General features: G+C 38.3%; 1 protein-coding gene across 1 annotated transcript in view; it reads right to left on the reverse strand.

Moving 5' to 3' along the window:
• Window positions 1-26,679, reverse strand: part of SEL1L2 (SEL1L2 adaptor subunit of SYVN1 ubiquitin ligase) — a 120,260-nt gene that overhangs the window by 24,016 nt on the left and 69,565 nt on the right. Inside the window, exons 9-16 of the mRNA XM_069075958.1 lie at window positions 26,290-26,346; window positions 20,870-20,938; window positions 16,881-16,958; window positions 6,547-6,609; window positions 4,870-4,957; window positions 2,716-2,864; window positions 1,417-1,582; window positions 1,235-1,309 (exon numbers count right to left, since the gene is read on the reverse strand). Of these exons, the coding sequence (XP_068932059.1) occupies window positions 1,235-1,309; window positions 1,417-1,582; window positions 2,716-2,864; window positions 4,870-4,957; window positions 6,547-6,609; window positions 16,881-16,958; window positions 20,870-20,938; window positions 26,290-26,346 (745 nt within the window). The remainder of the gene's footprint in view (window positions 1-1,234; window positions 1,310-1,416; window positions 1,583-2,715; window positions 2,865-4,869; window positions 4,958-6,546; window positions 6,610-16,880; window positions 16,959-20,869; window positions 20,939-26,289; window positions 26,347-26,679) is intronic.

Here is a 26,679-nt window from a genome sequence, read left to right on the forward strand (position 1 = left end):
TTTCCTTGTTGAACTTTGTGAACTACCACAAGGGAAGTTTTGCAAGTTGTGGTTGTCAATAATATGAGATTTTATAGAAAGAAATGGAAATGAGTTACTTTGGCACCTTCACTAAAACCTCATTTGAATGTCTCTTTCTGGCTTTGGGTTCTTAAAAGAGATCCCAGCTGAGCATATCCTACCAAGCTCTACATCATTCAAGGAATAGTAATAGTAAAAACAAAATGTCATTTATACAGCATTCTAAGGTTCGCCTGGTGCTTTACCTTCATTAGCTTATTTGGCTCTTACAACCATCCTATGGGTAGGTATCATTATTGTACCCAATTCATAGATGAGGAAATGGAGGCCAAGGAAAGTAACAGGACTTGTCTAGGGTCACACAGCTAGAAAGTATAATTCAAATCCAGGTTTTTCTGACTCCAAAGACCAGCATTCTATCTCCTACACATGGGAGTTCAGTGACAGAGAAACTCATCACCAGAAAGCTGACCACCAGTCAATATTTTTCTTTTTTTCTTTTAGGCCACAGCAACTCTTGAAACGATTTATTAAGAAATTAAGAGTATGTGGTTTGAAAATGTAGAACTTTTGCCATGAGGTCTGTGTGGTAATGGAAAGAACACAGGAATCGAAATCTTTAGGCTCCACATTTCTGAACTGTGTGACTATGGGCAGGTCATTTGATCTCTCTAAGCTTCAATTTCCTAATCTATGAAATGGGGAAGATAATGCTCATAATACCCACCTTACAGTAAAGTCAACAAGCATTTATTAAATTCCTACTACATGCTAGGTACAAAATACAAGCTTTACAAATCTACATGAATATAATTCACTATAATTTTCATTAAAGATATCTCTAGGCATGCAGTTCAATTGAATTCAGGTTATGGCTGCTCCAGAGCCTGCTAAAATCTCTTATTTGACTACAGATGACTGGCTGGCTGACCAATATTTTTTCTTTTCGTTTTTCAGTGAGGTGTTTGGGTGCTGTGGTGATTCAAAAATACCTCTGCCTTTATTTAAACTAGGACGTCCTTGTAGCAACAAAGTAAATTATTGCCTGAAACAAAGCTAACCCAATGCTGAACTTAACATCAGTAAAGCATGACATGTCACCTATTTGATATTACCCTTCTTTCTACTTCTACAAGCTAAGAAACCTGGCTGCAGCAAATCAGACTAACGGAAATGGACCGTCGCAAGTTATTTTTAACTTGGTGTCCTATACCTTGAACTGCAGCTCGGTGCCACAGGAGAAGTGCCATGGAGTACATTTGTTTTTTCTTAAGAATGGTAGCCTTTTCTGGAAAAAGGAGACATTCCATTAGTGTGGCTTCCAGGGCCCCTGTGGTCAAGCCATATGAGTATATGTGTGATGAAGGAATTGCAGAGAATTTTAACTTATCTTACTAGTTTCCAAAATGAATGCTGAATTGCTTTGAGCTACTTCATACCCCATTTCCGCTAGCAGAGCATATTGAACAAGGGATGAATTTATATCACCGTCCTTATAGGCAAAGTATGCTGTCAGGAATTTCTCAGCCCAAAGGCCCAGTTCACAAACACCCTTGTAAAGCTGTATAAAGAAGATGAGAAATCAAACAGGCCCAATGAGATCTTATACTTAATTTCAGACAAATGATCAACAACATCAGTCTTTTAGCCCCTTCTGGCCAGCCATTCAGGAAGTTCGGGTTTTAAAAGCACAGTGTGTTTAGGAAGAAGAGTTAATGCATTTTCAAAGTACAAAAATATAGCAGTTCATTTTTTACCTTCAGCAAGGGAGCCTATATTCACTTTGCTGACTTAAATAAGGGCTATTTTGCAAGACAAGTGCTTATCGACTTCTGTTTAAAACAAATGGCCTTCTTGGACAGTACTGCTGTGTGTAAAGGAGTCCTGAGGTCCTAGATGCTATGGAAAAAAGAGGATAAAGGGAAGATAGTCCCCCTGGGGTATGGGTGATATGACTACTAGGGCAGCTTTCTATGGGAGGTCAACTTCAACTTAGCTGAATAGCCCTTATGTAACCAAAAGAGGCTATCCATACATAATTCATTAGCAAGTTGGCAAAGTAGCAAATCTAAAGATAGATTATTAGCTGGCAGCTTTTGAACTAAGTTTCAGAGGGGCCAGATGCAACACTGGAAGTATTTATAGCAGGACAGAGGAAGTATTTGATAAATCAATGAAGGAAAATGAAATACTGAGTAGGTTTTTGAAAAATATTTTCCTGACTGAAGCTTAAAGAAATTATTCCCAAAGTTGTCATCCAACCAATCAGATACGTAAGTACCCCTGAACTCTGGGAAGGAAAGGGCGTGTGTGTGTGTGTGTGTGTGTGAAACTCCTCTCAAATGGAAATGCCCAATGGCCTGGATGACTTGATCGAAGGCTGACCAGAAGTTCCTTCAATGAATTCAAATGGAGAATCCCAAATGTAATGAACACCTATAGAATTCAATGGGAGGTTGCCAACTCAGTGAAAAACTCAATTCCAGATGGGAGGAATGGGTTTGGTCTGTCACCCACCCATTCCCCACCTAAATTCTATCCTTATTCTTTGCTTTGGGCAGACACCAGCATCCACATAGTAAAAGAAGAGCAAAGGAGACAATAGCTTTAAAACTGTAAGTACCCATAGCTCAAGAGAGATACAGTCTCCTCACTATGATAAATGACTAGTACCTTAAAAAGCTCATTATTTACCTCTACTGCGGTTTTGCATGATCTCAGCACTCCAGTTCCTGTAGCATACATTTCAGCCAAATAATAAATGGCAAGGGGTTGTCCACTCTGAGATGCCAAGTAAAAATATTTGAAGGCAAGTTTATAATCCTTCCATACTCCAGAGCCAGCTGAAAATTAAAATTGATTTGAGCTCTACCTTTTTCTGTTTTCAGTTACAGACTAGGGATATAAAATGCTGTAGTGGTGGCTATGGTTTTAAATAGGACTAAAAGAACCCCCTCAAAACAAAAGTGGTTCCCCACATTCCTAACCCCCCTCCTGCATTTGAAAGGGGTTGACTTACTTTTGATTCCCAGTCAGAAACTGGAAAACTATGTCCTAGAGATGTTCATAGAATAAGAAAGGACCATTGAAAACTTTTATTTAAAAAAATAAAAACATTCTTTTTCTAAGACAGTTAATCAGCAGTGATTTTTACTAAGATTATTTTTTTAAAAGATTTAAGAACATTTCTGGCTTCTAGGTTTGGAACAGTATTATGGGCTCTTTTTTTGCCCAGGGGGAATGGAAGAGAATAAGCATTTATTAATCTTCTATCATGTGCTTGATACTGTCCCTGGTACTGCTTTTACAAATATTATCTCATTTTATAATCACAGCAACCCTGTGAGGTAGGTGCTATTATGACCCCCACTTTACAGTTGAGGACACTGAGGCTGAGGTTAAGTAACTTATCTGGGGTAACACATTAATAAAGTTCTGAGGCTGGATTTTAATTCAGGTCTTCCTGACTCCAGGCCCAGCACTCTACCCACAGCTCTACCAGCTCCCTCTAGAAAGGGAGGTTAGATCCATCATGAGATAAATATAACTAGATGAAAGCTAAGCTGTACTTTCCAGCTCTTTTCCCAATTCCAGAAGATCATCCCAATTCCAGCCTTCTCTTGATCATGCAGTTGTGTTGTCTGGACTGTCTATTTGTGTGTCTGGCCAATTAGGGGATAATAACCCCTATACCTACCAACCCTGTGCAGGCAGGAACAACAAGTTGGCTTAGCTTCAGGAGCTCCTGCTCAAACCAGACTTGTCTAAGATCCAATTTCTAATAGACTGGGGAGCAAACTAGGAGAGGATGGTTCTGGAATGGCCCAAGAGGTATTGGAGTGAGCTTGATGACCAAGTCACATTAAATTACTCCTTGTTGACAATATTCCCCCCCACCCCCACCCCAAATCAGTCTGTGAGGGGTTCAGATCATCTGGAGTCACTCCAGATCAAGAACAGTCTTCCCAAGTACACCCTGGGCTCCTAGGAACTTGGCTGATATCCTAGCAAGGGAAGGAAACAAGGTAAGAAGATTTATTCAGATATTTTTGAAGCCTTATTGGACCCAGATTATTGTCAGTCCTCACTTTCTTTTTGGGAAGAAGGAAAACCTGGGTCTGGAGTCACATGGCTAGTTTTTGTGTTAAGTGTCTGAGGCCCGATTTGAACTCGGGTCCTTCTGACTCCAGGGCTGGTGCTCTGCTCACTGCTCCACCTAGCCACCCCCATGCTTGATTTTTTCCCTAACAAGAGGAGAGGAGTTGAAGTGAGCGATTGAAAGCCATTGGTAAACAGATTTCTTTCTGTGAGGTCCTACTCTGCTTAGAGGTCAACTTGGTAGTGTGACCCAGAAAGGGGGTGAATTGTAGCTGAAGAAGAGAAGGTAACTGCTACAGATTTTCTGTGAAACACCACCTCCCCTCCCAAACCCCCATACTTGTCACTGACAAAAATCCATGGATAACAAACTTGTCCTAGCTACCAAGCAGCAGATGATGTAGCTAGATGGCGTCAGCATTGTTCTGCCCCATAAAAGTTCAGGATCCAAATTTTCCCAGTTTCCCTTAGGAAGGTCTATTACTAGCACCTTTGGAAGGCTCAAAAGGGGGAAAAAAGAGACTATTCATTTAAAAATTTTTTTTTTTAGTTTTGCCTCAAAGCTATTCATTTTTAAAAGGTTAGGAATAAGCAATCTTTCATCACTGAGTGATCTAGACCATCCAATTGTATGAACATCAGTTAAGGGAAAGCCTCCCATTTACCAAACCTTTATTTCTTTTTCACAAGGGAAGAAATGAATAATGTATTTATTATTCTGAACAAAGCAGCAGTATTTATAGTACTTACAGTAATACATGAATCCTAACTGAAACTGTGCATTTGGCCAACCTTTCTCTGCAGCTTTCTGAAAAAATTTAAGAGCTTCATCGTAATCCTGAAAGATAATTATACTCTGTTACTCAAAGGTAAATGTGTAACACCATGGTAACAATTACCTCCTATACTTTTTGAAGGGCTGAGCAAAACACTTTAATTCTTTCTAAAAAAAAAGTAAATAGTGTCAGAAATGCCATGAACTTCCCTAACCTTGTTACTCTATGTTCCATTACTGCTTTCATTATGTCAGTTAGTTATTTATGTCAGCATTTATTAAGGGCCTACAATGTATTAGGCACTATCTCTATATTCAATAAAATTAACTTCTATTTAGTGCCTGCTGCGTACCTGGCACTATGCATGGTTCTAGGGATGCAAAATGTCAAATCCTGAAATAAATCAAACTCATAAGTGTGATGGAGATGGGATTTGGACCCCCAAAAGGGAAAGACCATGTCTTTGTGATCAGGACTCCAAAAAGGAAAAGCCCCTGGACTTTTCCATGTGGCCCAAGTCCCCAGGAGAAATTAGTCCTTCCCAGTTTTAATTGTTAAAAATTAACGTTAAAATTAAATTAACACTTTAATTGTTAAAAATTAACATTAAAATTAAATTAACACCTTTGTCTACACCTGGCCCCACCCTAGCCTGCCACTGTCATATCTTGCCTCCATTAATGTGCTTAGATTTCTTGAGTCTAGCCAATGGCTCGAATTCCTTTATCATCTGGCCGATGGCTCAGATTCCTTAAGAGCCTGGCCAATATGGCACATTTTAAGAATCATGCCCACCCTGACCAGTGTTCTAACAAGCCTTGTCTTTGGTTGAAAGAAGGTTTGGGTTGAATTCATTTGAGGCAGGACCCTTATGTTGCTATTTCAGAATCCCAGCACCTCTAAACCTCAACAAGTGGAGGAATAAGGCGTCTTTAATTGAGATAACAGGGTAGGTACCTGGATGATGTACCACTGGGAGACCTACAGGAAAGGTTCTTATACTTTCAGGAGAAAAGGGGGTAGGAGGGTCCTATTAGGTAGCAAGGTCTGGTCATGAGGTGCCAGTTGCCCCCAGAAATCCAATCAAGGAAAGCCATTTCATTCTGGCTGTTTTGTCCTTCATGGCATGAAACCCAAGTTAAGAGGGTAAGGACATCAGGAGTTGCTTTGCCTTTTTTTACAAGGAAAGGTCTTAGGATGGGGACTTAGGGTGTGGCTCAACTCAACCTAATATCTTAATATCTTTATAGGAATTCAAGAACATTTTGGCAATTGATATTACTAGGGTCATTAAGAGGGAGTGGCAGACAGGTAATATTAAGATTGATATCAACAATTTTTCTGTCATTATATTAACAATTTTTCTGTCAAAAGAAAAGGCAAAACAAAAATGGTTCCATGCTTTTAGGAGATTTTGTTGTATAATACTTGGAATACTGACAATCAACAAGCTAGGATCATAGTTGGGTTCTTTGTAAATTATGCCCTCCCCTCTCCCCTTTAAGGAAAATATTTTATTGACATTTGTCCTCTCTTGTTAGATATGGTAAACTCAGCTACTAAAGACTTTGACTTGCATGTAAAGTGTGAATTATCATGAACTTTGCTCGCTACCCCAGTTGTTAAAGGTTAGTGTAACAATTCTACTTACCACAGGAACTCCTTTTCCATGAAAATAAATAAGGCCAAGTCCATGGAGTCCAATAGCATTGCCCTAAAACAATGTATAATGGACATAATTTTTAAAATTCCTAGCAAATGATTGAAAGAATTTACTAAAGGAAATTAGCATAAAGCAATTATCAATAGCTAGAATCCAAGCAATATTTGGATTACTAAAAGCATAGATCATACCCACTGTTTTGCATCTCCTTCCTACTTTTGGCTCTATCATGTGTTGATGATGCTATTTTTGTTAATAATTTTTGAAATTTATGTATCACTTTAAGGTTTGCAAAGTGGTTTACATATATTATTCTCATTTGATCCTCCTTGTACTTCCATCAGTGGGGAGACAAGCAAAGAGGAGGTGAAACTCAGATTTCTCTATTCTCCATTTGTTAGTAGCTCTTCCCAAGTGAGCATCTAAGTGGCACAGTAGATAGAGTGCCAGGACTGGAGTCAGGAAGACTCATCTCCCTTGGTTCAAATCTGAACTCCAACACTTACTAGCTATGTGATCCTGGACAAGTCATTTAACCCTTTTGGCCTCAGTTTCCTCATCTGTAAAATGAGCTGGAGAAGGAAATGGCAAATTACTCTAGTATCTTTACCAAGAAAACCCCAAATAGGGTCATGAAGAGTTGGACAAGATTGAACAACTGGCCAAATAAATTAGGGGAAAGGCAGCTGATCTTAAGTTTCTTAAAGTTTGCAAATATATTTTGGGAGGTTCTGGATTTTTTGTTTCATTGGTATGAGAAAATTCCTGTCAATGAAGATCAATAACTGTTATGCAACTTAGAATCTCAGAGAGTTATCTTCGGGACAATGAGAATTTAAGTGACTTGCCTACAGTCACACTGCTAATATGTATGTGGGGTAGGACTTGGCCCCAGGTCTTTCTGACTCTGAGATGCACTCTTTATCCACTACTTCACATTGTCTAGTGAAGGTAACAGACATTTATTAAATTATTTATTAAGTGCCTACTATGAGCCTGGTGCAGTAAATGTTAAGCCCTGGGGGTACAAAGAAAGCCTAAAAACAGATCCACTTTCACAGTTAAATGACTATGTACAAACAAAATATATACAGGATAAATTGAAGCTAATCTTAGAGGGAAGGTGCTAGTCTTAAGGGGTTATGGGAAAGGCTTCTTGCAGAAGGTGAGATTTTAGCTGGGACCTGAAAGAAGTTAGGAGGGAGAGAATTCCAGTTAGGGGAGACCACTGGTAAATAATGCATGGAGTTGGGGGATGGAATGTCTTATGAAGGAAGAGCAAATGTCACTGGACAGAATATGTGGTGGGGAATAAGGTATAAGAAGATTGTAAAGGGGTATGTGTGTGTATACATATACACACACATATATACACATACATATATACATACACACATACATATTTCCCAGATCAATCTATTAAATGAATATCACACATTTATTATGAAGAATCTCTGAAATGCCTAGTACAACAGAGTCAACTGGTATTACTAAATATATGGTATTACTAAAATAACTAGTATTACTAAAGAAATCAAAGTTAAACTTATAAATAATGAATCTTAAAAAGTTACACTGCCTACACTACCAAAAATCTCAAATTATTTTATTTGTAGTTCCCACTGCCTATTTCACTTCTAAGCCAATTCACCCTGGTGGACAGAGCTCATACTGATTAAATGAAAGTCCATGATTATCTCCTTTGGTTTTATTCATCAAAACTATTGGGTCATTTTTCTTGAAGGTACAAGTTAGCATCTACTCTCCAGTGGCATACTGATTGGTAAGGTGGCACCACAACAGTCTATATGATATGTGAATTTAAAATGAATTTGTTTACTGTGGTTTCCCTTATAATCATTGTGAAAAAATATTGCAAGGGAGTTATGAGACTACCATGCTTTAAAAAAATTAATGACAATTTTAGCTTAACTCTTTATACATATATATCATGGGGGTAGGTTGTTTTAATAGTTAAAAGGATATTCTATCTATACTTTCAAGGCAGGGAATATAATTTTCCTCTTCTTTCCAAAGCATACTGTCCCAATCTAACCTGGGAGTGTTGAAATTCAACGGGAGTTAGCTGGGCCAAAGCCAGGCACCTATGTTCACCTTAAAGTGAAAAAGTATCATGATGATAGGAGTAGTTCATCTTCCTCTAGTAAACTTGTGGACATGTGGGCTATCTGAGTGGATCGACTGTTTTGGCTCCTCCTGGATCACTTCCTTGTTGTCATTGAGGGGCTCGCATAGCTCGATGAAACTATGAGCTATGCCATTCAAGGTTACCTAAGAGGGACAGGTCATAGTCCAGAGTACCGAAAAGAGGTGGTCTGCTAGAGAAGAAAATGACAAACAACTCATGTTTCTTTGCCAAGAAAACCTCATGGATAGTATCAAAATGATAAAAGATAAAAGATGATCCCTTCAGGTCCTACATTCTATTGGAGAAGAGTCAAGGTCTATTACAAGTAGCTCCAGTACTAATGAAGCAACTGGGCCAAAGCTGAAAGGAAGCTCAGCTTTGGATGTGTCTAGTGACAAAAGGGAAGTCTGATGCTATAAAGATCAGTATTACACAGGAACCTGGAATGAAAGATCTACAAGGTAAGCTGGATGTAGTCAAAGAGGAAATATTAAACATTGACTTCTTGGGCATCAGTGGACTTAAGTGTGCAGGAATAGGTGAGTTTAATTCAGGTGATCACTACATACACTAATGTAGGCAAGAATCCCTTAGAAGAAATGTAATAGCCCTCATAGTCAATAAAAGGGTGAAAAAAGCAGTACTGGGGTATAATCTCAAAAATGACAGGATGATATCTTTTCAAATTCAAGGCAAACCATCTGACATCACAGTAATGCAGTTCTATGCTCCATTCTCTGATGAAGAGGTCAAAGTTGATCAGCTCTATGAAGACTGATAATAATCTTCTAAAAATAACACCCAAAAAAAGATGTCACATTCATCATAGGGGGTTGGAATGCTAAAGAAGGAAAGAAAAAGAAAATTGGAATAACAGGCAAGTGAGATTAATAGTTTTGTCAAGATAACTTTCTGGTCACAGCAAGCATTCTTTTTCAACAACCCAAAAGGTGACTCTATACTTGGACATCACTAGGTGATCAATATTAAAATCAGGGTGATTATATATTTTATAGCTAAAGGTGGAGAAGCTCTATACAGTTAGTTAAAACAAGACCTAGAGCTGACTATGGCCTAGATCATGAGTTTCTTATTGCAAAATTCACACTTAAATTGAAGAAAGTAGGGGGAACTATCAGACCAAGTAGGTATAATCTAAATCACATCCCTTATGAATATGAAGTAAAAGTGATGAATAGATTTAAGGCATTCAATTGGTAGATCGAGATGCCTGAAGAACTATGGATAGAAGTTCACAATATTATACAGGAGGCAGCAACAAAAAAGTTCCAAAGAAAAAGAAGAGCAAGAAAGAAAAAATGGTTGTCTGATGAGAATTTACAAATAACTGAGGAAAGAAGGAAAATGAAAGGTAGAAGAGAAAGAGAAAGATATATCCAACTGAATGCAGAATTCAAGAAAATAGTGGAGATAAGAAGGCTTTCTTAAATGAGCAATACAAAGAAATAGAAGAAAACAATAGAATGGGAAAGAGAAATGATCTTAAGGGAAAATTTTATGTAAAAATGAGCATGATAAAAAATGGTAGGGACTTAACAGAAGTAGAAGAGACTAAGAAGAGGTGGCAAGAACACACAGAAGTATAATACAAGAAAGATTTTAGTAATAGTATTGTTACATAAGAAATGATGAGCAGGCAAATTTCAGAAAAACCTGGAAAGACCTACATAAACTGTTACTGAGTGAAGTGAGCAGAACCAGGAGAACATTGTACACAGTAACAGCAACATTGTGTGATGACCAACTTTTATAGGTTTAGCTCTTCTCAGCAATGCGAAGATCTAAGACCAGAGAAAGAACTATGGAGTCTGAATGCAGATCAAAACATACTATTTTCTCTTTTTTTCCTTTCTTGTGGTTTTCTCCTTTTTTCCTGGTTATCCTTTCACAACACAACTGATGTGGAAATATGTTTAATATTATTATGCATGCACAGTCTGTATCTGATTGCATGCCATCTTGGGGAGGGGAGAAGGGAGAGAGAGGGGAAATTTTAGAACTCAAAATCTTATAAAAGTAAATGTTGAGGGGCGGCCAGGTAGCACAGCGAGTAAGAGCACGGCTCCAGTGTTGGTATGACCTGGGGAATCAAATCTGGGCTCAGATACTTAGCACCACACCCAGAAATAACTGGCCATGTAACCTTGAGCAAGTTACTTAACCCCGATTGCTTAAAAAAAAAAGTAAATGTTGAAAACTAAAAGTAAATTAATTAACCCCCCCAAAATTGTGACATCACTGATAAACAAGATAGTGTGGTTATTGACTTACCAACATACATCCTGGAGAATGAAGTCAAGTGGGCTTTAGGAAGCATTGCTAATAATAAGGCTACTCGACTAGAGATAATGGGATTTCACCTGAGCTATTTAAAATCCTAGAAGATGATGCTGTTAAAGTGTTGCAGTCAATGTGTCAACGAATTTGGAAAACTCAGCAGTGAACACTAGATTAGAAAAGATCAGTTTACAACACAATCCAAAAGAAGGGCAGTGCCAAAGAATGTTCACATTACTGAACAATTATACTCTAATTTACATGTCAGCAAGGTTATGCTTAAGATTATGCAAGCTAGACTTCAGCAATATGTGAATCAAGATTTACCATAAGAGCAAGCTGATTTTCAAAGAGACAGAAGAACTAGAGACCAAATTGCCAATATTTTCTGTATTATGGAGAAAGCAAGGTAGTTCCAGAAAAAATATCTACTTCTGCTTCATTGACTATACTAGATCATCTTGTTTCCTGAAAAACCTTTATGTGGCTCAAGAACAAAACATGGAAAAACCGATAGGTTCAAGATTGGAAAAGAAGTATAAAAAGGCTATATATTGACACCTTATTTATTTAACTTAAATACAGAGTATATGAAAATGCCAGGCTGGATGAATACAAAACTGGAATTAAGGTGGCCAGGAGAAATATAAAAAATCTCAGATATGCAGACAATACCACTCTGATTGAGAAAGTAAAGAATTAAGAAGCCTTCTGATGAGGGTCAAAGAGGAAAGTGTTAAAGTTGACCTGAAGTTTAACATAAAACAAAACAAAAACCCCAAAACTAAGATCTTGGCAACTGATCCCATCACTTTCTGGCAAATAGAGGGAGACCAAATAGAATCAGTGTCAGATTTTATATCACTGGGCAAAAAGATCCTTGAAGACATTGACTGCAACCATGAAATTAAAAGACTCTTTACTTCCTGGAAGAAAAGTTTTGGCAAATCAGGACAGCATACTAAAATGCAGAGACTTTTGCCAACAAAGGTCCATATAATCAAAGCTACAGTTTTTCCAATAGCAAATTATGACTGAGAGAGTTGGACTATAAGGAAAGCTGAGTCCTATGAAATCAACACTTTTAAATTGTGATGCTGGAGAAGACTTTTGAGAGTCCCTTAAACAGCAAGGAGATGAAATCACATAATACTTATATTAATTCAGACTAATTACTGGAAGGTCAAATATTGAAGCTGAAGCTTAAATACTTTGGCCACATGAAAAGATAGGACTCGTTGGAAAGACCCTGATGTTGGGAAAATTTGAAGGCAAAGGGGAAAGGCGATGGCAGAGGATAAGATAGACAGATAGTGTCATGGAAGCAATGAACATGTGCATGGACAGATGTGGGGAGATAGTGGACAATAGAAGAGCCTGGTATGCTATAGTGAATGGGGTTGTAAAGAGTCAAAGAGTTGGACATAATTCAACAACAACTGTTTTAGTCTCAGAGGGTCTTTAATATTACTATAGCTGGCATTATTCATTACTTTGCATGCATTATCTGATTTGATCCTCACAATAACCTAGTGAGATAAGTATTAGTAGTATTATCCCCATTTTACCTACTAAGGAACTGAACTCAAGGAGACTAAGTGACTTGTGAATGTTCACACAGGTAGTACTCAGGTCAGAGGTGTAATTCACTCAATTTCCACCATTCCCTCACAGGCAGGATGTAAACTCAAAGTTTCCTGACTTAAGTCCTGTATCTTTTCCACAGTACCATACTGCCTCTCCATTATTATACTTCAAATTATTTCAGTGTACTAAAGGTTACATTTAGGGCATCTAAGAGTGAAAGACTTTCCCAATTTTAATTAACTTGTGCCCAGGGAATAGTTTATTAATTCAATCACTGTTTATTGAATTCTTGCCATTAGCCTAGGTACTGTGGGGAATAAAAAGAAATATAAGATAATTTCTAATGATGCTTATAGTCTAGTTTGAGTAGAGGGTAGTAGGAGAAATAAGGCAAAAATGCACATATGTATATATTTAGTAAAAAATGCCAGAGATGCCTCAACGTAGAATATTTTAAATTACCAAATAAATTCTACAGCTAAGTACTCTAGGATGTCAGAGGATGGAAAGATGATTGTGAAATGCAGTAGTCTGGGAAAACATGATGGAGTGGGGGACATACTCTGGACTCTGAAGGGCTAGTAGGATGTGGATAGAGAATTTGTGCAGAGGGAGAATTCCAAATGAGGACTGTGTGGGTGGCATGTGTGTGATTTATGCAGAGAATTGTGGGAAGAATCTAGAGATAATTTTTCTAACTTAATAAACCCTTTGCATTATTAGACTTTTGACCAAAACTCTCCAAGTCAAATGTTTCAGTAATGTATTTCTAAGAAATTGTGACATATTTGGCTTATATAGATTTGCATTGGGGCGCGGACACATGTAAATATAAATTCAAGGTATTAAAGGTAAAGAAGGGGCAACCAGGTGATGTAATAGAGCATTGAGCATGGGACTAGAAAGACTCGTGTTCATTTGTTCAAATCTGGCCTCAGACACTTACTAGCTGTGTGATCCACCCCCCCCCACCCCAGGCAAGTTACTTAATTCTGTTTGCCTCAGTTTCTCATCTGTAAAATGAGCTGAAGAAGGAAATGACAAACCATTCCAGTATCTTTGCCAAGAAATCCAAGTCTAATAAAGCATCAGGTTAATGAATCCATCCTTGGCAATACCTATCTACTATCATAAAGATTAATTTACTGAAAGAATGGCTTAATATTTCATTTGGGTATAAAGGTGGGGAGCTTAGTGTCAGTTTAGATTACATGAAGTCCCAGATAATTGCTGATCCCAATTCACAGAATAGTTTGGGCTTGAGAATAGTTTATACAACCAACCACAGCTCTGAAATTATTTGGGGTGGATGAAACTGTACTGTTTCTCAGATTCCATCAGATCTCCTGCCCAACTATACTATCTCTTTCCCTTTTTTCTTCTCCCTTTTTTAGACTCTTTCATCCTTTCACCATCATCAGATATATAAATATATTGAGCAATAATTATATAAATTAAAATATAATGATCATATAAATAATAATAATAAAATAATTATATAACTAGTATAGCAATAATTATGATAGAAATTTAAATGGAGGAGCTCCATTAAAACTGTCTTATGATGCCTCATCATGACAAGGAGGTGACCCAGGCTTCTCAGAAGCAATGCCAGAGTAGCATGGGCTCTGGAAGGTCCTAGCCAGTTGGAAAGATTTAAAATATAGACTGAGCAGCAGGTTATGTTCTTCAAAATGGGGCATGGAGGGAACAAGCATTTATTAAATACCTACTATGTGTCAGGCTCTGTGCTAATTGCTTTACAAATATGGTCTCATTTGATTTTCTCAACAACTCTGGGATATAGGTGCTATTATAACCCTTATTTTAAGGTTGAGGAAACTAAGGCAGAAAGCAGTTAAGTGATTTTCCCAGGGACACACGGGTAATTAATATCTGAGACTGGATTTGAATTCAGGCCTTTCGGACTCTAGGCCCAGCACTCTGTCCACTGAGCCACTAAGTTCAGGCAGGCTTATCATTAGGAGGCCACAGGGCTATGCTGTTTATTGGCTACTCCACCAAATTGTCTACTTGGGCATGGAGGGTTGTAACTTACATTGGAAAAGGAAGTACTCACATGGATGAACTCATATATCCTTGAAGCATTGAAGTAAGGAAGATCTTAAGATCATAGATTTAGAACTAGTAGGGCCATTAAAAGTCATTGACACCAGCCACCTTCATTTTACATATGAAAAAAATGGTGCCCAGAGAAGTTAAATGACTTTCCCAGAGTCACATAGTAAGTTCCTGAGTTGACATTTCAGCCTAGTTCTTGACTCCAAAGTCCAGTACACCATCCACTATACCATATAGAAGAAAGCTTTATATAGTATTCTCAAGTAATTTGTGCCATAATAACTGCAGATTTAAGTAGATTTTACTAAAATAAGAATGCTTTATACGTCATATTATTATCCCATCTTGAGAATATATTTCTGGTCAGTATTACAGATTGCAATTCTTAGGGAATAAAATATTTCATGTTATGTAAAACTAGAAGATTTAACATAGCTGTTCACAAACTTTAGGATTATGGGCAGCTAGGTGGCTTAGTGGATAGACAGTGTCAGGCCTAGAGTCAGGAAGACTCATTTTCCTGAGTTCAAATCCATTCTCAGACATTTACTAGCTGTATGACCCTGGGCAAGTCACTTAACCATGTTTGCCTCAGTTTCCTCATCTGTAGAGCTGGAGAAAGAAATGGCAAACTATTCCAGCATCTTTGCCAAGAAAACCTCAAATGGGATCATGAAGAGTTGGACATGACTGAAAACAACTCAATAACAACAGCAAAAACTCTAGATTATGGATGTTAGAAATGTTGTATTTATGCAATTATATGGTTTGGGTCATTAGAACCCCACCCTCTTCTTTACATTTCCTGATTCTGGTACTCTAAGACAGAAGACTATTCTCCTGCACAGGTAAAGGGAAAAGTTGAGATTTTTTGCTTGTCCCATTGCTGATGAGGAAGGTATAGTGGAAAAAACACAGGAATTGGAGTCCAGTGACCTAGATTTAAATTTTAAAAGCTACTCACTACATCTAGGAAGTTGGGCAAGTATTTTGCCCTCTCCAAAATTTATTTTCCTTATCCATAAAATGAAGGGTTGGGCTAAAGCACCTTTAAGTTTCCTTCTAGTTTTCAGTGCTCAGATTGAAGGTGTACCTTGGACTTTTATCATCTGCTTTTATTAGCAATAAAGCAAGAGTTCTTCTCCTCTCCCCCCAATAAAAATTCACTTTCCCATAGCACTTTTGAATTTACTGAGCATTTTCCTCTAGGCTTCAATATTAACTATGCTACTTGAAGGGAAAGTAAGTGAATAGGGAATAAGCATTTATATGGCACCTACTATATCTCAGCATTTTACGAATTGTTATCTCATTTAATTCTCACAACAACACTAGAAGAAGGGTACTGCAGTTATCCCCATTTTACAGTAAGGAAACTGAAGCTGATAGCAGCTAAATGACTTACCTAGGGTCACACAGCTAGCAAGTATCCAGGGCTAGATTTAAACTCAGGTCTTCCTGACTCCAGGCATACCACCTAGTGGCCTCTACTCCCAGTCTCAGTTTTCCTCATTTAAAATGGGGATATGAATGCTTGTACTACCTATGTCCCAGGGATGATGATGTTGTTAAATTGTTTCAGTCCTGTCTGACTCTGTGACCCCATTTGGGGTTTTCTTGGCAAAGATAACAGGAACACTTTGCCATTTGTTTCTCCAGCTCATTTTACAGATGAGAAAATGGATGCAAATAGTGGTAAGTGACTTGCCTAGGGTCACATATCTAGTAAGTGTCGGAGGCCACATTTGAACTCAGGTGTTCCTGACTCCAAGGTGGGAGCTCTATCCACCTGTGTCACCTAGTTGCCCCAAGGGTATTGAAAGGAAAGTATTTTTAAGTCCTAAAATGCTAAAAAAAATGGTTTTTTTTTGTTTTTTTTTGCTCCGGACCTGTGATTTCATCTGTGCAGGAAAACTCCTGGGAAGTAAGCTCCCTCTTCCAAAGCAGATCAGCAGCTGGTGTGCAATATCGTCTTAAAGAGTTATAAAGTGATGTCTTATAGAGTTCCAAGTTATAATTATTAGAGGGGTGAGAATAGCTTTTGCCAACATTAATATTGTCAGTACTATCTTAGTCCCCTACAATTACAAAACTCATCCATTGTCAGTAAATTGCCTGGGGTTTGGGCTCACCTCTACTATATTAGTTCATCATTTATGAAAATGAAACATTTTACATTTTCATAGTGATATGTTGGATCACATACCTTATTAGCAGCCATGGAAAAGTATTTAAAAGCAGTGGCATTATTTTGCGGTACTGCAGGATTGCCTTCTAAATACATCTAGGAAAAACACAGGAGAGTAAATGTAAGGGAGGACACTATTGAATCTATAGGGGATGTTTGCAAGTGATCTTTCCTGATGGCAGAGCAGTGAATTAGATAGGTGCTTCCTTTTTGATCCTGGCACACTTCAGCTTTTCCTACAGAATTACACCATTTTACATGTGGGAGGAATCTTGGAGATTATCTAGTCCAGTCTGTATCTAATAGTAGTTATAATAACATAGCTAACATTAATATAGTGCTTTTTTAAAAAAGCAATTGGGGTTAAGTAACTTGCTCAAGGTTACATGGCCAGTTATTTCTGGGTGTGGTGCTGAGTATCTGAGCCCAGATTTGATCCAGGTCATCCCGACACTGGAGCCGGTGCTCTTACTCGCTGTGCTACCTGGCCGCCCCAATATAGTGCTTTTAAGGTTTGCAAAGCCCTTTACAAATATTGTCTCATTTTATCCTCACAATAACTTAGGGGGTAGTTGTTGCTATTATGCCCATCTTACAGATGAGGAAACTGAGGCAGAGGTTAAGTGACTTGCACAGGGTCACAGAGCTAATAAATGCCTGGGGCAGGATTTGAACTGTTATCCTGATTCCAGCTCTAACATTCTATCCACTGTGCCACCTAGATGTACTTGAACAAGAATCCTTTCCACAACATTTCCAACCGATGGTCATCCAGCCTCTATCTGAAAACCTCTAGTAGAGGGAAACCTCTGAAAGTAGTACATTTTGCTTTTGGACATCATTAATTCTTAGGAAGTCTTTTCTTACATAAAGCTCAAATCTGTCTCTCTGCTGCTTTACTCTTCATTTATTCCTAGTTCCATCTTCTGATATCAAACATAGCAAATCTAATTTCCTTTAGCACAACAGCCCTGCAAATACTTGAAGACAGCTATCATGACCCTGATAAGACTTCTCTTTTCCTAGATAAATATCCCACTTTCTTAAAATTGGGATTAATATTGCAGTCCCCTCAATATCTTGGTTGTCTCTCCTTGGACTCTCTCTCCAGCTTATCAATATCCTTTGTAAAAAGCAATTATTTCTGTTCTGGCCAGAAACTCTGAGGGTCTTCCCCTCCCAGATGATTCTTTTATAAAGTCAATCTCGGCCATCTTTCACCTCAGTTATAACCTAGCCTTTCATCACTGAATGGGTGTTGCCCTCAGACAAACTGAAACCTGGGAAAGACCTTAGCTTAAAAAGGTCAGGGTCTCCCATTGCATCTGGGGCCATCTCCAGTCATCTAGACCTCTGTCTTACCACTGGACTCAGTTCTGACTCTGGAGGAGAGAGTGAGGTTGATGACTTTGCACAGCCCTGCCTCACTTCAATCCAATACTTGCAAGTCAAGACGTCACTCTCCTGAAGTCATTGGTTCTCTTTGAGAATAAAGGATGAACAACAACAGCCTTTCCTAAAACGAGGTGCCTTTAACAGTACACAGTTCCTTCAGATTTTTTCTTCTACCACTCGGGACTTAAAATCATGAGGAGCCTGACTTCTGGGAGCCAGAGAAATGAGAGGACCAGCTCTAAAGGGGTATCACATTCATTTGGGTGTGAGCTTCAGCCTCTGGGCACTTAGGTCTGCTTGAAATCATTTGATTTTAAACTATTTCCTTCAGATCCTGAGGTTCGGCATACCAATGGGGGCGAGAAAGAGAGTGCCTTCCAGAGACTAGGGGATTGGGATGTTAGGGATGGCATCACACGCAGCATTTCCTTGCTATGCCTCATTCCCTACCATCCTGGGATGTGTGCAGAACACGATTCCAGTCCAGCATCTACAGACTTAGTTATTAACTTATTTTTCTTTCCCTGGCAGAGTCTCTGAACTATAAGAGGTCTGCAGCTTTTGAAAGATAGAAGTACTAAGAATACTCACAGATTCCATATGCAGTCATCCCAGGACCCCAAGAGAGTTGGTGGTACCTTTCAATTAACCTGTCATTCCCCATGCAATGGCAATTCCAGCTTCATTTCCCTTTGTCTTTCATGATTCAGAGTCAACATATGCTAAGGCAAAAATATCTTCCCCATCCAAATCTTCCCTGTATTCTCATCTTCACCTGTCTCATGTTTGGTGCCTCCACAACCCCATATCCTATTCTGCCCTCCCATTCCATGGTACCCTCTGAAGCCTCTCCTCTCTTGGTGACAAATTCTCTTTTATCATGGATCTTTTCACTCCACACCCTTCCCATCTTCTTTTTCTAATTGAAACTTGGCTCTTCCCAGGAGACACAGCATTCCTGGCTAACTACCTTGCTGCCTACACCAGAAACCATGCTGCGGAGCACTTGGGCCTTTTAGCTCCCAAACTCCCACTTCGGAAAACTGGCTGCGCATACTAGTGATTGTCTTACAATGGTCTGTTGTCTCAAGGTTATGCTTCACTTAACTTTCTGGACATCTTCGGATGCCTTGCCTCCTATGCCAGAGATCACACTCTGTATGACTTCACCCTTTTCAGTTCTTTGACTCGTGTACTAGATCTTTTGTTGTTCTGATTGGTGGATACCTCGCCCAGCCCAGCAGATTTAGGCCAACCCCAGGGATGCTTCATTTTGCTTCCTGGACATCATTTCACCAGCTGCCTTGCTGCGATGGATGTACCTTTTATACTTCTGCCACTCAGTTCTGGAAATATAATGAAATCCACACAGCCACTGCTGCTGGAAAGTGTGTGTTTGTCTTGTTTGCTTTGGCTTCATTCTCTATCCCTATAAACTTTCCATACCAAAATATCCTTCACTGACCACCACTTCCCTGTAGAATGTGTGTGTTGCCTCTTCCTATTAGAATATTAACTCCTCGAGGTCAGGGACTATCTTTGCTATGATATTTGTATTCCCCATGCCTAGCATCGTACCTGGCACATAGCTCTTAATGATTTTTTCATTCATCTTTTTCTTCCTTGCATAGCTTCTGAAGCATTTCTTATTCTACCAAGAGGACATACCACTCTCGTATTCTGTCTCCTTGCCACTGCCACTCAGCAATCTTTCTTTGAGGTTCATTAAATCCAAATTCTTGTTGTAGTTATATCCACCTACCTCCATCTACCTCCCTCATTTCTCAAGAAACTCAGTACCTGAGTGTCTTCCTCTCCTTCCCTAAACTTCAGTATGGACATTAATGTCCCTCAACACTCTGGTGCCTGAGTTTATCAACCCTGAATGTATGAGAAAGGCAGGCATGTGCTCATGGTTACTAAGAAAAATTGGTACAGAAAATTTAGAGTTGGTCACCTATTGGCGGACAGATTGGCAGGCACAAGAGGGAAATTGGAAGAGTTCTGTAATGGAGAGAGAAAGAAAAGAGGAAGACAACGACACAATCCCAAAACAATAGCAACATATCTACCTTTGGGAAATTCAAATTAGGAGCTATTGACTCTATTGACTTTGGTGAGCCCGGATCTGCATTCTGATCCAAGAGAATTAAAAGAGAGACATAGATTGTGTGTGTGTTTGGGGGGGGGGGAACATAGTGTAGTCTCAGAGGAGCATCTAGAGTTGGAGGGGAATCCTAACTTGCTTATTAAGACCCACAGGTGATGGATTCCTTTTATACTGGAGTTTATCATTGCATGAGTAGAGGACTACTTTACCAGATGACCTACACAGTTCTTTTCCTACCTATTAGGTCACAAACTGCTTTCCAAAGACCAGGATTTTCCTGAATAAATGGATTTAATGATGTCCTCCATAATATGGGATTAATGTACTTTTCATCTTAGACCTTTTTATGTCTATTAGTTCCCATAAAACCTCATTGCAACACAGCTGTTCATTTGCTTCTATATATTATTATTTTCTCATAGGGATTCTAGTTCACCCCTGAGGTGTCACAATAAAATTTGATCAAAATCAATTTTGGGATTAATCAAAAGGAAATATGTACCTTTCCCAGAAATGCCATGGCATTTGCACTTCCTGCCTTGGCCGCCTTCAAGAAGTAGTATAATGCTTTCTAAGGAGGAAGGAAACAATATCACTGACATTCACAAATATGCTCAAGAAAATGACTAATTAAACTGAGTTTTTGCTTTTGATGATACAAATGGCTATTGTGGGAGTATATGTTAAACGTTTATAGGAACAAATATTGCTATCTGTGAAAAGATAATAAAGTATATGCTTGACCACCTCTTATTGATTTAAGAAGGATGAAAATTAATTCCTACAAGAAATGAGAATTTGCTTTGCTGATCTAGAATAGATACTTTCCGTAATTGGATAGAGGCACCCAGATGTGTAAAGGGTAAAATAATGTATTTATGGATTGGAAATCTTGAACCTTTGGAATGACAATCATTTGACACCTTTGTATCCCTATTTCATAAGTCTGTGTCAACAATGGGTGACTATGGAAATCTTTTGAATTGTTTATGACCTATAATGATGAAGAATCACTCAAAGTAGACACAGCTACATGGTTTTCTTTGCTAATTAGTTGAGGCCATAGGGACCTTCGAAGTCAATTAGTCTAACATCCTTATATTAAAGAGGAATAAACTAATCCATGGAGTCAAAGTGGCCTCCCAAGGTCACACTTGCAGTAAGTAAGAGATCTGAGATTCAATACCATGCCCTTAGACTATATATCCAGTCCTCTTTTCCACTACAAAATGAAGTACTAGTAATTGAAATTAGGTCTTCTAGTTGACATGAATCTGACACCAATTCCTTTTTAAATGAAACTAGAGAGAGTCAGAGATGGGGGCAACACACCTGATGCACAACAGGGATTGAACATAAATTGAATGGGGTCCCAAATGAACCAGGGCTAGACTGGATATACACTGAGTCTCTTCTCCTCTGTCAGAAAGGTCTTTATGATGGTCTACTTGGAATAATCAAAGAGAACAGCTATAGTAATCAAAATTGGACAGTTCCTTAATACCTGTTTTGTGGGATACTAGCATTTTGTTACTCATATTCAAGGGCAGAGGTGAGGCAGAGGTAAGTTTTTGTTCCTCTCCCAAAAGAAGCATAAAGAGCTAATGCATATAATTTTGTTAAACAGGAATTGCCCACAGGCATATTAACTAATGTCTTATCTCAGAATACTTTCCTTGGGGTGGCTAGGTGGCACAGTGAATAGAGCACTGGCCCTGGAGTCAGGAGGACCTGAGTTTAAATCTGGCCTCAGACACTTAACACACACACACACACACACACACACACACACACACACAAACTAGCTTAGTGAACTTGGGTGAGTCACTTAACCCCAATTGCCCTCCAAAAAGAAAAAAAAAAAGAATACTTTCCTGGTTCCTATTTATTGAATTTAAGCAGGCACAAAGTATCATGGGAGTAAATGTCTTAATAATAATAATATATGCTTTAAATACATTATTTCATAGGAACTTCTTCAAGCAAGTGCTTTAGATATTACTTAAGAGCATTTTACAGATGAGAAATTGAGGCTTAGAGGTATTAGGTGGTTTGCCACGGTCATACAAGTAGAAAGTGTCAAAGGCAGGGTTTGAACTCCGTTCTTCCTGACTTCAAGTTCTTTATTTTTTCTCCATTACACCTCGATGACCTCTGTTCATATTACAACTGTCATTCATTCAAACCACAAATATTTATCGGGGGGTTATTATGTGCTAGATGTGCAGGGCATACAAATTAGTGACACAGACCTGATGCCAGCCTAAACCAATTTAAAATCCACCAGGAGAGCAAGATGTACATAGTTAGCTATAGCTTGAAGCGTGTCACAGACATCCTCCCGGAGTATAGAAAAGTTACTTTAAGATTTCACAGGGATGAGAGATCAACTTACAGTAGACTGTGGTCATTAGGGAAGGCTTCATGAACGATTTGAACATAGCCTTTCCGTATGGATAATGTTTCAAAAGAAACAGGTGGTGGGGACTGGGGACTCACAAAGAGCATAGTAGATAAGAGTGAACAGTATAAACAGTTTCATAAAAAGAGAAAAACAAATTAAGCATATAAAACATTAAATAGTACAGTTTGGCTAGGGTATTGGCTATAGGTATAGGGAGAGTGATGTAAGACAAACCTGGAGAAGTAATTTGGGCCTACATTGTAGAAGACTTAGAACACTGGACTAGAGAATTGGAAAGTAATATGGTTGACTGTGCTGAACTTGGAGGCAGAAGATCTGTGGTTCTAATACCTGCAACCTGTGTTACTTTGAACATGTCATTTAAGCCATCTGGGCCTCAGTTTTCTCAAATGTAAAAAGAGAGGAATGGACTAGATGGCCTAAAAAGTCCCTTCCATTACTAAATCTATGTTCCTGCCACATTTAAGAGCTATGGAAAAGTTGAGTTTGATTTGTACTTGTATGCCCGGTGCCTAGAACATAGCAAGAGCTAAAGAAATGCTTTTTCCTTCCCCCTTCCTCAAAGAGTTATTAAATTACTTAATTCCTTCCCTTAAGTATGTAAAGAGGATGCTATGTAATATCCAAACCTAAACTAAGAAAATTTATCATAGTGTATAATTTTCCACATTAGATTCTTTTTAAATTATGAAGCTATTCATAGTAAGATAACTTTTGAAAGTTGGTCTTTCATAAAATAAATCATAGAATCTAGATCTGGACAGATCCTTATAGATCATAGAGTCAAACTCTCTCATTTAAAAATTGAGGCCCAGAAGTGCGGGAGGGATTTGCTCAGAATTATGAGCATCAAGTTAGCATCAGAACTGAAGCCAGAACCCAGGTCTCCTGACTCCCAGGTTACTCTTCTAGCTACTACATTACAAATACCCTGCAATATATCTCTCTCTAAAGCAACTATTTAGAGGAAGAAAGAATGCACCCAAGCCTTTATAACACAGTAAACTCTTCCCTTTGACACAAATTAAACCTTTGAGGAGTTGTTTTAAAAATGATGTGCCCCTAGAGGCCCAAAGAAGTTGTTGAATCTCTCCAAAATACCTAATTTACCCCCAGGGAGTAGCTTACTCACTTGACGTGACTGAAGTACCTATAGTGCTTTGCTTCTGCTTTCTTTGTTGGCGTGGGGGAGGGAAGGAAACTTTGTTGGAAAATCTGGTAGTGCTTCTTCCTGCTATCTACTCTAATCCTTCCCCTTTGATTTTACTAATGGACACCCAAAATGTATCTGCCAATAGTTAATTCTGAGCCTGTGTACATATTTCTAAGTATAAATAATATTAATATTCTATGTAGAAAATTCAAGATAATACAATCAAAATTGCACAGATTTTTATTTAAAAAATATTTTAAAAGTCCCCTTTGACTTCATTCCCCCTCTTAAGAATTAAGGCAATGTCTAAAAAATAGTAAGTGAGCTGGGTCAATTAGTCAGAATACCTTAAATGATGGTTACATGAAGTTACTTGGTATTCTGAGAGGTTCTAGCTAGCCCAAAGAACCCCCTCCATTCATGGATAGGCGAGTGTTTCTGTAACTGGAGAGGTCATCCCTTGGAGAGAGCTCCAGGAGTTTGTGCTGGGGATAGTTGCCTAATGAATGACTGAAGTTTTGCTTCTGGAACAGCTACAATTCTGAGGCAAATCAACTGACTGAGACTTACTTTATGAGGGAGCAATGTGGTGTAGGAGAAAGAAAATCTGTGGTCAGGGTTTCTGGGTTCAAATCTTGACTGCCATTTATTAAAAAAAATCAATCTCTCAAGGTCACATAGTAATGGTCAGAGTTGAGCTTTGCACCCAAGAATTCTGACTTCAAGACCAATTATTTTTCCATTTTGCCACAATGCCACATTTGTCCTGCAGCACTTAGATGGGACAATTTTTTATCTAAGAAATCTTGAAGATTCCTTTCCCTCTCCCTACCCCCTTACAGATTAGGCATGGGTGATTTTAGATAAGGAGGGAGAGAGGTATTGAATCAAGGTTCACTATTAATGGGAAATGTGAAATTATCACTATTTATTGATCAAAAATTTTGTTTTTCTCCAGAGACTAATGTGAAGAAAGCCATTATAGCCTTGGACTTTTAATTCACTGTAAGAAGCCCAATGCAGTGGCAACAAGGTTCTAGAATTCCTAACACAAGAAGCTAAAACAATGATTATGAGATGTGTAAAAATTCAAAGAACTCTATAATACATCCATCTCAGATCACACAGGCTAGCAACTTCATTACATTTTATGAAATGACCTTTATTTGTATGAGGCTTACTCAGTCTTCACTGTTATCTCACATAAAACCTAAACCTCAGTATTAAAATAAAAATAGATCATAAAAAATAAATTGAGATCCCCAAAAAGGGCTAGCTGATTTTTCTTTTAAATAGAATTCCTTACTGAATAGCTATTTTTATTACTTAGTAATAGAAAATTTAGAATACACAGAAAATGGGTATGTGGTCCTTTGAGAGAGGCTGTGGCATGAATCAAAATGGTAAGTGTTATAAAAATATCATTTAAGAAACCCCTGTTGAGTGGATTCAATTCTGGTTTGGAGGGAGGGGTATACCCAGAAACCAATGACATAAAAACAAAGTCATCAATGAAACTTATTTAAATTAAAAAATATTTATTTCATTCCCCCAGAATAAGATTTGGATTCTCATAACATTACTAAGCTCTTTCTAATGTTTCTGTCATTTGACACCTTCTGTAGAAGACCTTTCCATGAACAATATATTTTTCTTTCAATAAATGTAAAGTGTTAATTATTTTCCCAATCTCACAGGAATAAAGTGAAGACTGGTTAATAAAAATGACAAAGGTGCTTTGAAAATACGTAAAAAATTTTAATAATATTTTTAATTATGCTCTAAGTTAATTGCTTTAGTACTAAATACAGGCTCACACCCACAACCAGGCCAAATCCCCAGAGCAGGATGAGTACAGGGATGCATGCATCATATTACCTGGCACAGGTGGGTAGGGCCAGTATAGCCACCTTTTTGTGCATAAGGAGCTGCCTGTCTAGTTATGCTACCAATCAGTAATGTAGATAGCAGCAACAATCTAGGGTAGGATGGGAGGTTAGATCTTTTTTAAACTTAGGTACCAGACCCTTCGGGGCTAGAGGTGAGAAATAAAAAGGCCAATTCTTTCTTTCCACCAAATAAGCCCTGAGCACTCCTCTTTTCAGTCCCCACATCATTCCTTGCTTCATATATCACATCTTTGAGAATGCCAACTAGAAGAGGTAGGAAGGTTACTCGTGGGTGATTTGTGTCTCTTAAAAAGTAGTGGAGCTAACGTGCTTCTAATTTCTACCCCCAACCCCAATCAATGCTCCTTGCCCTACAAGCAAACTCATCTACAACTCTACTAAGATTAATAGTACACCTCATTCAGTTTTTAAGGCTGAATTGTGTCTATACCTACATAGAAATCCTGTTCCAGTCCTTTTCGTCCTGTGAGATGTAATTGTCCGAGAGATACCTAAGGATTAATGATTGAAGTGTTTATTTCGGCAACACTCAGTTTTCATGAACACAGAAAAAACAATCAGTTATGCATAATGTTGCTATGGTATTTGGATTCTTCAGGGATTCACCATTTTCCTTGCATTTTGTGTATCTCAGAAGACAGCATAAAACTACTTAGCTTCGGCATCTTTTTCGGAGCAGAGGAACTGTGCTTTTCTAAATACATCAACAATTGTCTCTTGATGGCCATAGCTCTTCAGTCCTGACAGTATGGTGGTGTGCTAAGATGTGGCAACTAGGTTCTTATACAAGAGGGGTTAAATTGACCTCATGAATTCCACTGAGA

Source organism: Petaurus breviceps, unplaced genomic scaffold (genome assembly GCF_028583685.1).
Source record: "Petaurus breviceps papuanus isolate PSGF00001 unplaced genomic scaffold, PetGlider_PUasm1.0 90919, whole genome shotgun sequence".
In the NCBI taxonomy this organism is placed as follows: domain Eukaryota; kingdom Metazoa; phylum Chordata; class Mammalia; order Diprotodontia; family Petauridae; genus Petaurus; species Petaurus breviceps.